Source organism: Equus asinus, chromosome 27 (assembly GCF_041296235.1).
Source record: "Equus asinus isolate D_3611 breed Donkey chromosome 27, EquAss-T2T_v2, whole genome shotgun sequence".
NCBI classification, from domain to species: domain Eukaryota; kingdom Metazoa; phylum Chordata; class Mammalia; order Perissodactyla; family Equidae; genus Equus; species Equus asinus.
Genome location: NC_091816.1, coordinates 25,157,982 through 25,171,664, shown reverse-complemented (window position 1 = coordinate 25,171,664; position 13,683 = coordinate 25,157,982). Strand labels below are relative to the sequence as shown.

The window sequence follows — 13,683 nt, the reverse complement described above, 5'->3', positions numbered from 1 at the left end:
AACTTAGTTGCTAAAGCAGCAGCAGCAGAGTTCGAGAGGACTGACTCCAACTTTGAAAGAAGTTCCACTGTGGGTAAAATGCTATCAAACAGCATCACACGCTACAGAGAAATCATTAGTGAAAGGAGGAGTCAACTGATGTCACAAACTTCACTGTTGTCTTATTTTAAGAAATTGCCACAGCCACCTCAACCTCCAGCAACCACCACCCTTATCAGTCAGCAGCCATGGAGGCAAGACCCTCCACCAGCAAAGAGATTATACTCACTCAAGGCTCAGATGCTGGTTAACATTTTTTTAGCAATAAAATATTTTTAAATTAAGGTATGCACATTGTTTTTTTAGACATAATGCTATTGTACACTTAATAGACTACAGTATAGTGTAAATATGACTTTTCTATGCACTAGGAAACCAAAAAAATTCATGTGACTCGCTTTACTGCGGTGGTCTGCAACCGAACCGCAATATCTCCCAGGTATGCTTGCACTGGGTTTCTTCTATAGCAGGGCCACAGCACATGGGGAGATAAGAAACGGGAGTTCCACAAGACTTTGGGAGGAGGGACTGACGACAATTTTTCACGGTTGACTAAGTTTTTTAAAAAGCCACTTCCAAGGGCACATCAACCAGTCAGCGAATCCACTTGTTCCAGCAGGAGGTGGGAGGTGGGGGTGGGGGTGGAGCGTGGGGAGGAGCGACACTCACAGCTTGGGAATTGGTGCCTTCCAAGTGTCGCCGTGCGTCCCCCCCAACCCCGGGCCCCGGCCGCCAGGTCTCCTCTGAGCCCCGCCACCTAAACGCCCCCCACCCCCGGGACATCGGCACCACCTCGACCACCTCCCGCATCGGACTCCTGAGGATTCCTCTGACCGAGTCCAGCCAAGAGGGTTCCCCGGACTCGGCGCGAACTGCCCGCCTCCTCCCGCGTCTCCGCCCCCCGCCGGGGCCGCCGGGCGCCGAGGAAGGCGAGGGTGCCGCCGCTGGAAAATGAGCGGTGCCCGGAGGGTGGCCCGGAGCTGCAGGTAACGCGCGCGGGCCCAGGGCCGGAGCCGGCTGCGCACCCCCTCCGCTCCCCGGCGCCGCGCCCCGACGCGCCCGCCCGCGGCTGTGCCCAGGGGTGGCGCGGGGCGTCCCGGGGGCTGGGGAGCAGGATAGGGGCGCGGGCGCAGGGTGGGGGCGCGCGGTCAGCCCCGGCCTGGAGGGCACTAACGCTTCCCGCTGGTCGCGCAGCGACGTTCCGGCTGCTGTTCCCGGGAGCGGCGAGAGGCGGCGGCTGCGGTGAGCGGGGTGCGCGCGGCGGGCGCCGGATGCCCCAGAAGATGGAGAAGTTTCTGCAGATCGCGCCTCACTCTCTGGCCATCATCTTGGGTCCGGCCGAGGGGCCGGCGGGGGAGAGGTCCCGGGCCGCCCAGCCCGCGCCGCCGAACCAGCCCCGGCAGCTCGCCCGGCATCACATCGGCTATGAAATCTTCGCCGACTTCAAAGCTGAGAACATGCAACACTTCTGGAACAAGAAGGTCACGGCCGCGGTGGCCGAGACCTTCTTCCTGGGCTGGATCGACGAGCAGGTCCTGCTGATCCAGGGCAAGGAGGAGCATCTGGAGGCGCTGCGCGAGGGCTGGACGCGCCGGGCGCTGCGGCCGCCCTCGGGCTTCCACATCCGCTGCCTCGGTGAGTCCGGCCGCCCCCCACCCCCGCCCCGTCCAGCCCGGGACCCCCGCCCCGCCCTGAGCCGCTGCAGGCGCCGCGAAGGGGCCGGCGCGCAGGCCCCGCTCCCCCCGGCGCTCTGCGCCTCCCTCCACCGCCGCGCCTGGCCGGGGGAGGGGCCGGCGGCCGCCTGCGAGCGCGGGATTGGGGAACTTCCTGGCACCGAACACGGGCATTTGTACCTCTCCCCGGCCGGCCCGCCGGAGCCTCCCTGGCGGCGCGGGCGGCGCGTCCTGGCGGGGCGGTGCCTCGGGCTGGCCAGGTAGGCGGAGGCGCGGCGGCCGCTCCGGGGTCTGCGAGCCTCACCTTTTCTGCGCTGCTCGGGGCCGGGGGAGAGTGTGCGAAGCAAAAAGAAGTGCAGAGAGAGGATCCAGGTGGCATCAGGTGGAACGCGCTCTCCGCGGGAGGCGGCGGCGGGCAGTTCAGGTGCGAGGTGGCCCCCGGGACGTCCCTTCTGCGCGTGGCGACCCTGCGCTTCCGCGCCTCCCCCGGCTGCTCTGCCTCCGGGGACGCGGCCCGCGGTTCTGGTGCTGCTTGCATTTTAAGGGTTGCCGTTTCTGTTGAGTTTTAAGGGTTGGCATTTCTGTGCAAGACAGAGTTGTAGATTTCGTTTTAAATGTCGTGCCTCCGGTGCATCTTTCTGCAAGTCGTTCTGTGCGTTGGAGAAAGGAAGGGACACGAGGAGGGCACAGGAGTCTGATTGTCGCCAAAAGAGAGACCTGGGTACTAGGGGAGGAGAGGCTATAGGTGATACGCGCTGCGCGCTTCCAATGTTGCCTGACTTGCTGTTTTTTATTGCATTTCTTTATGTATTTTTTTTCTTCATCCTGTTGGCATCTCTTTTAGAATGTACCTTTCTAGGTTTGTACCTCGGACCCGGTGACTAAAAGCGTGTATAGTGAATAGGGGTGTTTTATGAAACGATTTCAAGAAAGAAAGCATTCTTTCTAGTCCCAAGGTTTAGAAATTCTTTCGTGACATTTTGGGAGGAGGTCAAAAGTTCAAACGCTGGAAGACTAAAGCCGCCTTTTTCGTTCCCCAGTGTTGCTACGCTGCCTTCCTCTCAAGGATTAGCTTTTACCTGCTAAAATGTCTCTTCCTTTATGCGGATGGCAAATTTATAACATTTTAAATTTTATTGTGTTTTGTCTGTTTTTGCATAGCAGAAGTCTTTACAAAGCTTGCCTTGAATTGAGTAGACAAAAAACTAGTAAAGCTTGCATCTTGTGTGTTTTGTAACTTGTGCTGAATTTCAAAAGGTGCTTGATTTTTTTTTTTTTTTTTTTTTGACTTCAGAAACCTCAATGGAGTCCCTGTAATTAAGCTGCCTTAGTAAAGGGGCCAAGATTAATGTCTAGGAGACTTGATCTGCTCCTGTACCGTGGGACTGCAGCTCTTTAGGAAGTAAGAATATATGTAGTCGTTTTTATGCACTGTATACATTACTCTACAGCATTTTAGGAGTTTTCTTTTAAGGTTCGTGCTTATTTTTTACTTTTTGTTTTGGAAAATTGCAAACGTATACAAAAGTAGTTTAATGCAAAAATGTTACATTGAACCCCCATGTAGCCATCATCCAACTTCAAAATTCATCAGCACATGGCCAGTCTATACATACCCTCGTCCCCCGTCTGCCATTTTGAAATCTAAGATATTATATCAACATCCTTTGATTTGTAAATATTTCAGTTGTTCCTACTTTTTTTATTTCAACAGAATTTATAATCTCATAGGAATTGGCGGTCTGTCCTATTAACCCAAGAGAAATATTTTGGCAATTTTAAAGGTTCCAGATTGCTGTAGTTGATTGACTGTTGCTCTGATCTAGCTAGGAACCCCGGGTGCTTTCAAGGGACTGACCGCTGTTGGGCTGGGCATCGGCATTGCTCAGCTCAACCCTTAACTCAGTCCCACCCTCTTAAACCGAGGGATTACCTCCTGAGGCATCCGACAAAGGAGCAGGGGGCGGCGCCCGCTGGGATCCCAGTGGTAACTTTCTTTTGAACTGCTCTGGGGGTGCAGAATCCCCACTAGAATTCCGATTTTGCTTCAGTAATGATGGTAAAGTGCTGAATTGTTTGAGAGAGTTTATCTACTGCAAGAATTCCCTAAGGGAACCTCAGCGTCTGCCGCACACTTCCTAGTTTTTTGTTGCAAGATCTTTATTGAGCTTTGAAATTCCAAAGTCTGGGAGCCACTGATGACGGGCTCACAGTCTTTCATCTTGAGCCACAAGAGATGTGTCGACAAGTTCCTGTGCTCAAAAAACCAAAACCCAAAACACAAGGGTATACTCAGAGGGAACCTGGCTTTTCAGAGCAGAGTGACATTATCCTAGGAATGCCCTTGAAGCTAATTTATGTACAAAGCGGGAATCAATCACTATCTTTGATACTTTATCATTAGTAATACATTTCTTGCAGCATACCTTTCAAGTGATCCCTCACACTGTACTACCTATATAATCAGTTACTTCGATGTTATTTTGTGATTTTTTGCTAATTATTTCATGAGCGTGAAACAGCCAGAGAACCAGACACATAGCTGAGCATTACAGAAGGCAGTATATTCCCACTTGTTGAACTTGAATTAAATCCATCTGTCACTAGTAGTCCTCTTAAATAACTGGTAGGCAAGTGCCAGTTTAAATTTTATTATTCTTATGGTAAATAATTATTCACAAAATCTGATTGTTTTCCAGGCGGTCTGTTGGAGCCCATCTTAGGGAGTGGCAATAAAGTTGTTCCCTCCCACTGAAGACAGGGAGGAGTAACTTTAACCCCTCTCTCGAGCCGGGTTCTCCCGGGGGTGTGCGCCAACACAGCCCGGATGGAGAGGAGCGCGGAAGAGGTCTGCCCAGGCGCCCTTTCTCGGCTGCGCTGCGGGACAGTTGAGGCAAGCCGAGGCTTTCACAGCGAGACTGATAACAAGTTAGTTTTGTTTTGTAACTTGAAAGATTTGTATTGAAGTTGCAAGCATTTTGGTGCCTGTAATTCCAAAAGTATGTGGTTCTAACCAACCTAAAATTTCAGGTGGGGTTGGACAATGAGATGATTACAAGATTCAACAAGAAGCAGGAAATTAAGCAACCCGGAGGAAAAGTAGTTTTGATTTGGAATATACAGATCTAGTACTTAGAAATAACCTACTCTGAGCATGCAGAAAAAATGGTGGGATTTGGATTTCCAGGACCCTCAAAGGGGATGTGTGTGCAGGAAACGAGTAAGGTTTTAAAATTGTGCTGTACGCTATTTTGAGTAAATCACGTTAAGTTCAATCCCATATATGTTTATCGAGTACCTACTAAGGCCTGTCTCTGTGTCACTCCTGAGGTTATAAAGACTGATGAGGCATCCCATCTTTTTTGGGATTCTGACACAAGAAACTGAGAGTGTGTATGTGCTTTGAGGACCCTGAGCAAGGAGCATTGCTTCTGCCTTGTGAGTTGGTGGGGAGGTTTCCCAGAGATGAGGCTGAGCTGGGCCTGGTGCAGATGTGGGGCGCAGGGGGTTCCTGAAGAATAGGAGGGCTTTCCCACCCGGCAAGGGCGTGAGCCAAGTCACAGGGCTGGGGAGTTCGGGAATTGACTGGTTTGGGTGTAGGGGAGAGTGGTGTGATAAGACAGTGGAAAAGGAGGCTAGGGCCAGGTGTGAAGATTTAGAAGCCAGTGGTGGCTTTTGAGCAGGGAGAGAGGTGAGATGATTTGGTCTTCAGTGTAATCAGAATTCTGGGGCCAGTGAGGGTGACGGATGGGCCTGGGAGGGGCTTAGACACAGGCACACTGGCTCTAAGTCTGTTGAAACAGTTGTGTGGAATGATGGTGAGTCCATTGCTGTGGTCAATGGTTAGTATCCTAAGGAAGATACCGTTTTAACCATGTTGACTCCCGAGGACCATCCAGCCCCAGCCACAAACCCAACAGGTCTTTGTGGGGAGCCCAGAGGCTGCTCCCTCCTGTGGCTCATGGGGTCTCCCACCCGTCAGCCTTAGATCCGGCGGTTGATCCCCATAGGGTCCCTTAACCTCACATCTCAGGGAGTATCTGTTGCTGGCTTGATCCCCTCCAGTGGCTTTTTACACTTTCCTGGTTTATCCTTTGATGTTTAAATAGTTAGGACCAAATATTCTTTTTAGACTTTAAATCAGAACTTTTATATTTTACATTATAAAATTGTTTAGAACATATAGGCCCCCAATTTTTTCTAGTCCACAATCTTTATTGGTTTTCTCAAAAAGAGATGCCCTCTTAAAGTGGTTTCTCCAAGTAGTAAAATTTTAAGACAGAATTGTCTTTTAAAAAAATGTATACTCCAAAAAAAATTTGCGTATATCCCCCCAAAGTTGATTTGTTTAAGTTAATTTAAAATTGAATAATATTCCTAGACTGATGGCTGGGATTGCTTAACGATTATTATAAAGCTTTTTGAATTAGAGATATTGATTCATTCAACATTTGGAGCACCTGCCATTTTCCAGGATTTGTTCTGGGAACTGAAGTAGGGAACAAGTCAGCCACAGTCCTTGTACTTTTGGAGGTTCTGTATTTTACAAATGAGGAAACTGAGGAACCGAAAGACAGGTACTTCTCCAAGGACACCTAGTTCACAAGCGATAGAGCCAGGATCTAGACCCAGGCAGTGAGATGATAGAGCCAGTGCGCTGAGTGACAGCTCTATGATACCTCTTGTTTTACGTGGCACTTGACTGATGGCAGTCAGTCAACAATGACAGAGGAGCAGATGGCAGTCAGCTTGTCATGTTGGAGGAACAGAAAAGAAAGCCAGTGTGGCTGAGGCTTGTTGAACCAGCAAAAGAATGGAAGGTGTGACAGGAGATGAGGTCAGAGGGGCTGGCCAGGTCCAGGTCATGTGGGACCTCATGGGATTTTATTCTGCGATGACGAGGCATTGAGTATATCCAGTAAGTATAGAGCACTGGGTTGGGGTCTGTAGATTATCCACAAAGGTTTAAGACACAGACTTCACTCTTAGCAAAGCTTACCTCTCATATAAAAATCTTAGGATTAAGTCTAAACAGTGAACAATGGTGCATTTCAAGTTTTATTAACTTCTAGCCAGTCATAAAAATATTTTTATGAATTACCTCACTCTGGCCCAAAGATATTTTCAGTAAAGATGTGTCAGTTTCATTGTAATAAAGCATTTAGGATGAACTTCTGAGACTCAAGGCCTTGTGATAATGGAAAGGTTTTGCAAAGATTTGTAAATTTCACCTCTTAGAGCTTAATTCTGATCTTGAGTGCGTGTGTGTGTGTGTGTGTGTGTGTGTGTGTGTGTGTGTTTCCAGTTTGCATTGAGAGGTAAATTTGCCTTTTGTCATCAAGTTCTTTTTAAAGGGGCATAAAACTGCAAAGGTGTCTGTTTGTGTCTCTTGTGCTGGAGTGGAAGCACTCAGGTGCTTTCAGTTCCTGAGGTCGATCACAAATTTTGGGGTAAAAAACCCAGAGACGTTTGTTATATACAAACTTCTTGCTGCAAATAATTTTAAATGTTTCATTCCGCTTAAAATATGTCACACAGTGATGTGTGATCACCTTGAAAATAGAATTTTCAGTGTATGGGGTGGACTTTACCATGGTCACTCGAAGTTTGGGGACTGTGCTTGTGTCTTCCTATTCAGTTTATACATTTGTAAAACGGGTTTTGAACCCGTTCATTCTGTATTATAGCTGTGACCATGAGATAATCGCAGACATTCCTTAATTTGGGGCAACAGATTATCTGGTTTATAGTTTATCTCAATCAGGAGGTTAAACAGATGTATTAATAAGGTGCAAACTATGAATATAATCTTTTAATATATAATGTATGTATATGAAAATTTATCTTTCAGAAGGTCCTATGCCAAGGGCTTTTTAAAAAACTTCAATCACACTGGCATTGGAGATGTTTAAAGCAGCTCTTCGTATGTTGATATCAGTCAGTCTCTCTTGATAGAGAGCAGTAGATTTGGATGCTGCCAAGGGCCAGAAATAGAGGTATCTCTTTGAAGAATTTGATAAATGACTTAGATAAAAAGGTAAAGAGGATTCATCAGAGTCTTTGGGGTGAAGACAAGGGTACCCTCTCCGAGGAGGACAGACTCAGCTATTGAGAAAGTCCACAGGATGGTGGTGGACGCTACGAGGAGCAGACCCCAGGTCTTAAGATGTTCTTGTGATGTTAACAGTGCGAAAGCGTACCTCTGTGCTGGCGATTTTCCTCGTAAGACTTACAAACACGATAAAATTCCCCTATTTTCTCAATTGTTCGTAAAGGCCCTATTATGTCATTTTCTAAAATAAGACCCCATCTGTTGATGTAAAATGACTTGTTTCTATAACTGGGATGCCACCTTGCCCCTCCCCAGTACCAAACACGTGGAGAGCGTATGATGTCCCTCAGAATATCTGGGCATGGATGCTGGTTTGATGAGTTCAAAGAAGCAATGACCTGAAATGACTTCCGAGGAAAGCGGGAGAAGAAAGTGATAAAGCAGGACTGCATATGAACATCAAGAAGACAGAAATCATGACTACAGAAGAAGTACGCAGCTTGAACTTAGACAATGAAGACATTGAAATTGTTACAGATTTTGTTTAGCTTGGTTTGGTCATCGATTTAAATGGAGGCTGCAGCCAAGAACTCAAGACAAGACTGAGACTTGGAAGGACAGCGATCAAAGAATTAGGAAAGACCATCAAGTGTAAGGAAATGTCTTCAGAGAACAAGGCCAAGATTATCCAGACCCTTGTATCCTCACTTACTGTGTATGGGTGCAAAAGCTGGACAGTGAAGAAGGCTGACAGAAACAAAGTGGATTCTTCTGAAATATGGTGTTGGAAGAGATACCCTGGATAGGCAGAATGATGAACAAGTGGGTCCTAGAGCAAATTAAACCTGAGCTGTCACTGGAGGCAAAAATGATAAAACTGAGGCTGTCCTACTTTGGGGGCATCATGAGAAGACAGGATTCTTTGGAAAAGACGGTAACGCTGGGATAAGTAGAAGGCAGCAGGAGAAGAGGAAGACCAAACATGAGATGGATCGACTCCGTAGAGGAAGCCACAGGCGTGAGTCCACAGGAGCTGAGTAGGGCTGTTGAGGGCAGGACATTGTGGACATCACTCATTCATAGGGCCACCAGGAGTCAGAGCCAACTTGACGACACTAACAACGAGTCCAAAATAACCTCTTTCTCAGGTATGTAGGGGTCCTTGGAGGTCCCTGAAGGCTTACCAGTGTCTTTGAGGGGTGGACTCTGTCTGGTGGGAGTCCATCTTCTTATTGTCTGAGGTTGCTGCAGCCGTCGGTCTTCATAGTGAGCTCGAGGGTGCTGAGAAGATTCTGGCTCAAAGGATGGCTCTGAATGCAACAGTCCTATTTTGTTACTTCCTCAGGGACTTTGCCATCTCTTAACATTTTTCTTCTGTCGCTGCCACCCTTCCTCCAATGCTTGCAGACACCTTCCTCCTGCCACCCCACCCACCAGTTTCCCTCCAGTGTGTGGGCAATTTTTCCTTTCAAACCCATGCAATAAAAAGTTATGATTACGTCTCTGCCTTTCTACTTCTAAGTAAAGTCCCCCCCTGAATTTTCTGGAAACTAAAGTTCTCTTTGTATGCCCATTTCCAGGACAGTAGAGCCTGATTTTGTGCTCTTCTCAGGAAAGCTATCTTCAAAGATTCCAGGCTTACCCTCCTCCCCTCCTCCCTCACCACCCTTGGAAGTGACCTTCATGAGTCCAAGATAGTTTTCTGACACCTTCGTGCTGGAAAAGAGGGCAGAACCTTCTGCATATTTAAACACTTAGAGGGGACATCACCACTGATATGATTTTCAAAAAAAAATTTTATTTATTTACAGATATCCCCAAACCTTTGGCTTTGCCCCTTTAGGTTGCTTTCTACTCTTGGGACGGTCCTGCAGTTCCAAGCCACCTGTTGGCCAAAGCTGCCCCAGAGAGCTGTCCGTGTTTGCAGCCACTGCTGCACCATTCTCATTTCCTTCCCTCTTTCAAGTCCACTTTGGCGCTTTCTCAAGGTGGCAGCTGTGTTTTGTCCACACAGTCACAGACTCACCACCCTTCCAGCTCAGTCACTTAATGCTTCCTGCTTGTTTGGTGGCCCTTGGTGGGAGGATCGAGGTGGGGGGGCTGAGCCTGGGCAACGTGGGAGGGACCATGTGTGAAACGGAAGGTGTGTGAGGGGAGAAGATGGGAGTATGGGAGAGGATGCATGTCCATGACTGAGACATGACAAATGGCCAGCAACAAGATGGAAGAGGAGAACTAAGGGGTGCAGGGATTGCCTGGGAGCCGTGGAAGCCGTCTGGTTTACGTGAGGTGCGGGACGATATCAGGTGGGAAAGAGTCTTGCCGTCAATCAGGTCTTCTTCTTGGAGGTTTTGTCTACCTGTCTGACAGGGTTGGGGGTCAGGGCTGAGCTCTGCATTCTCTCTGCCAATCTTGCCAATTCTAGGAGGATTACGGGCTCTAATATGTGGTCCTGCAGTAGAGGGTTTTTTCTCCTGCTGTATGGAAAGATTGTCCAGTCTGGACAATTCACCTTGGCTTTATTTTTTTGGTGAGCAAGATTGGACATGAGCTAACATCTGTTGCCAATCTTCCCCTTTTTGCTTGAGGAAGATTGTCCCTGAGCTAACATCCATGCCAGTCTTCCTCTATTTTTTGTATGTGGGACGCCACCATATCATGGCTTGCTGAGCCGTGTGTAGGTCTGTGCCAGGGATCTGAACCTGTGAACCCCCGGGCTGCTGAAGCAGAGCATGCAAACTTAACCACTATTCCATTGGGCTGGACCCTCACCTTCGCTTTTTTATCTCTGCTTCTGACCAACAAACTAGACACTTCTGGACTCTTCTGGAGGACGTGAAAGGATGATACAGCTCAATGAACACTGCCATCCTTCTGCAAAGAAATTCCAATTCTATCTCCTTGATGGTAGTCACTTTTATGCCATAATCTCCTTATATTGCCAGTATTCACCCAGATCCTCAAACCTCCTTCCTCCAAGATCACCTCTTTCCCGGGGGGTTCTCATGGCTGAGGCTTGCCCCCTTGGTTCCTCCTATTTTGGTCTTGATAAGCTTGGGAAGACTTGGAAAGCCCACTGACTTTGGAGTTAATATAGAATCACAGGAAACATGAATGCTTCTTTTTTTGTTATGAGGAACTTTGTGACCAGTGCAATTTGTCTAGGTTGATCACTTTCCTTTCATCAGTCTGGTTATTAATTTGTTAAAAGAAAAAAAGAGGCTTTCAGTTAGTAGACTGTGAAGCTATAACGTAGAAGAGTGAAAGCAGTGCTTCAGAAACGGTCTCTGAATGCTCCCAGATAATGGTGGTTACTCTAGCGTCTTTCTTCTGCTCTTTCCTGTATCTTTACCATTTCCTTTTATACTGATGAAGGAACATTCTAGAAGACAATCTTTATGCCATATGCTCCTTCATTATTAAATGTTTACTGACTCCACTTCAGAGTTGGGGGGGCAGATGAGTGGAGTAGAGAAAAGAAAAAGGAGGATGAACGTTTGTTAATGTTGACTGTGGGTCAGGAATTGTTCTAAGCACTTTGATACATTGTCTCATTTAATCCTTACAGAGGTAGCGCCAATGTTATTTCCATTTTATAGAAGAGGAAGCTGAGGTTCAGAGCGTAACCTTGCATGAGCAAGAGATCGCCAGTCGCAACCCAGCAATCTGACTCCAGAGCTGTTAACCCTTTTGAAACTGCTTGTCATTTCTGCTGGACAAAAATGTTGGCTTTGTTCTCTATCATCAGTGATAATTTTTTTCTCTTGTACTGTAATTTCTTCTGAATGTTACACACAGTAGACTCATTTGTATTGTGACTTATGAAACTTGCTTAAAACACACAACTCTACCTCACCGAATAAATGAAACAGAGTACTGAAGACAGTACTGTGGTCTCGATATTTGAGATGCAGGATCAGCAGATGGTTGCAGGATAGTGGCAGTACTGGGGGTGTATTCAAAGAGTTGCCAAACAGGAGCCTTAGAAAAAGTAATTAATGATAAAAATTTTTCTATCAACTGAGAAGTATTCCTTTTAGAAAAATAAAAGGGCCGTGTAAAGGGTGTTGAGAAAATCGTTTTAATGATAAAGTGGGATATGGTGCTAGAAGGCAAATTTATCACGTTGTTCTTCACTGTGTTTTCTTTTTCTTCTTTCTTGAGGTTCCAGAATGAAATGGAATTAAAAAGCAAATTATCAACTCTATTTTACTTACTCTAATTTAAAGACATTGCTTCTCTGAGTCAAGTATTTCTATTTTCCTAGTCAGGTAGTTTTAGTTTCTGCATAGAAAGTTACACTAAGAGTCTTAAGTCTGAAAGAATTATTTCTCTTGAATTTTCCTAACTTAAAAATTAATTTGATTGATAAAGTATATTTCAATTACTTTTGGTTATGATGCCAGAGAAATTTTTCTTTTTTTAAAAATTAATAACATAAGGTATAGATGCTGTGAATGAATATATTGAGTAGTAAGATTTATACAGTACACGTGTGGTTGTTAAAATGTAAAGTCGTTAAGGCTATGAAGTTACTTTTGAGTGCAGCTTTGGCTATATCCCATAAGCTTTGATATATCGTGTTCTCATCGTTGTGATCATTTAAGCAGTCTGTAATTAGTATTTTGATTTCTCTTTGACCCAGTAACTATCCTGGAGAATTTTCTTTCTCCCTTCCCCCTGTAGATATTGTGAATTTAAAAGAAATTGCTGTCATTGATTTCTCACATTATTTTGTAGTTGTCAGAGTGTTGACTCTATAATATGTATTTTTTTCAAGTTTACTGGCATTTTTATTGTTACCTATCACAGATCAAGATTATATGTTCCATAGAAACTTAAAACAAGGAATTTTTTTCATGTGTTACATTTTGTTATTAAATTTATTTAGTTCTTCCGTGTTCTCAGTTTTTTGTATGTTTTATTTGTCAAAGACTGTGGTAAGTGTGCTAAAGTCATCTCCCAAAAATTATATGATTCTTTCAGTGTATTACTAATAGTTTTAACTATGTATTTTGATACTTTGATATCCAACACATATCTTTATTATTGATTTTTGCCTTTTATAAACTTATAAATATACATATAGTTGTGTATTTATACATGTTGTACATATATATACATATATGCTCAGTTATATTCCATATAAGTATACATTTAACACCAAGTCCTCTCTCGTCCTTCTTACCTTGAAATCTTTTTCCAAAATTAATCTCGTCACCTCTGCTTTTTGCTTGGTGTATCACTGCCAGCTTTTTCTTCTTAATCTTTTGTATCCTTTTGTTTTAATGTGTGTTTTTTAAGCAGGATATAGTTAGAGTTTGAATTTTAACCCAGTATGAAGAGGATTTGTCTTTTTAGGGATATTGAGCCATTAAATGTGTTGTAATAATTGATATGTTTACTCTTGTTTGAAACTTTTATGTTTTTATATGGAAGGCCCCACAATATCAGCTTTATTTTTTATTTATTTTATTGAGATCCTATTGGCTTATAACATCGTGTAAATTTCAGGTGTACCTTATTATATGTCAGTTTCTGTATAGACTGCATCATGTTCACCACCAATGGGCTAATTTTTATCCCTCCCCAAACATATGTGCCCCTTTACCCTTTTGGCCTTTCCCCAACCCCCTTCTGCTCTGGTAACCACCCATCTGTTCTCCTTATCCATGTATTTGTTTATCTTCCACATATGAGTGAAATCATACAGTGTTTGTCTTTCTCCATCTGGCTTATTTCACTTCCGTCTGGCTTATTTCACTTAGCAAATACCCTCGGAGTCCATCCATGTTGTTGCAAATGGCATGATTTTGTCTTTTTTATGGCTGAGTAGTATTCCATTGTATATATACCACATCTTCTTTATCCATTCATCTGTTGATGGGCTCTTGGTTTGCTTCCACATCTTGGCTATTG

General features: G+C 45.3%; 1 protein-coding gene across 6 annotated transcripts in view; it reads left to right on the top strand.

The window, feature by feature from the left end:
* The first annotated feature begins 702 nt into the window (after positions 1-702).
* The window catches only part of STOX2 (storkhead box 2), a 214,113-nt gene continuing 201,132 nt past the window's right edge, over positions 703-13,683 (top strand). For 4 of the 6 annotated variants that reach the window (XM_044760449.2, XM_044760450.2, XM_070499618.1 and 1 more), the window contains exons 1-2: positions 703-1,025; positions 1,234-1,674. In XM_044760449.2, coding sequence (XP_044616384.2) covers positions 1,311-1,674 — 364 coding nt within the window. In that variant the 5' untranslated portion in view covers positions 703-1,025; positions 1,234-1,310. Of the gene's footprint in view, positions 1,026-1,233; positions 1,675-1,943; positions 2,137-13,683 lie in introns of those variants that run through there. The other 2 variants (XM_044760453.2, XM_070499623.1) reach the window with 1 other exon arrangement.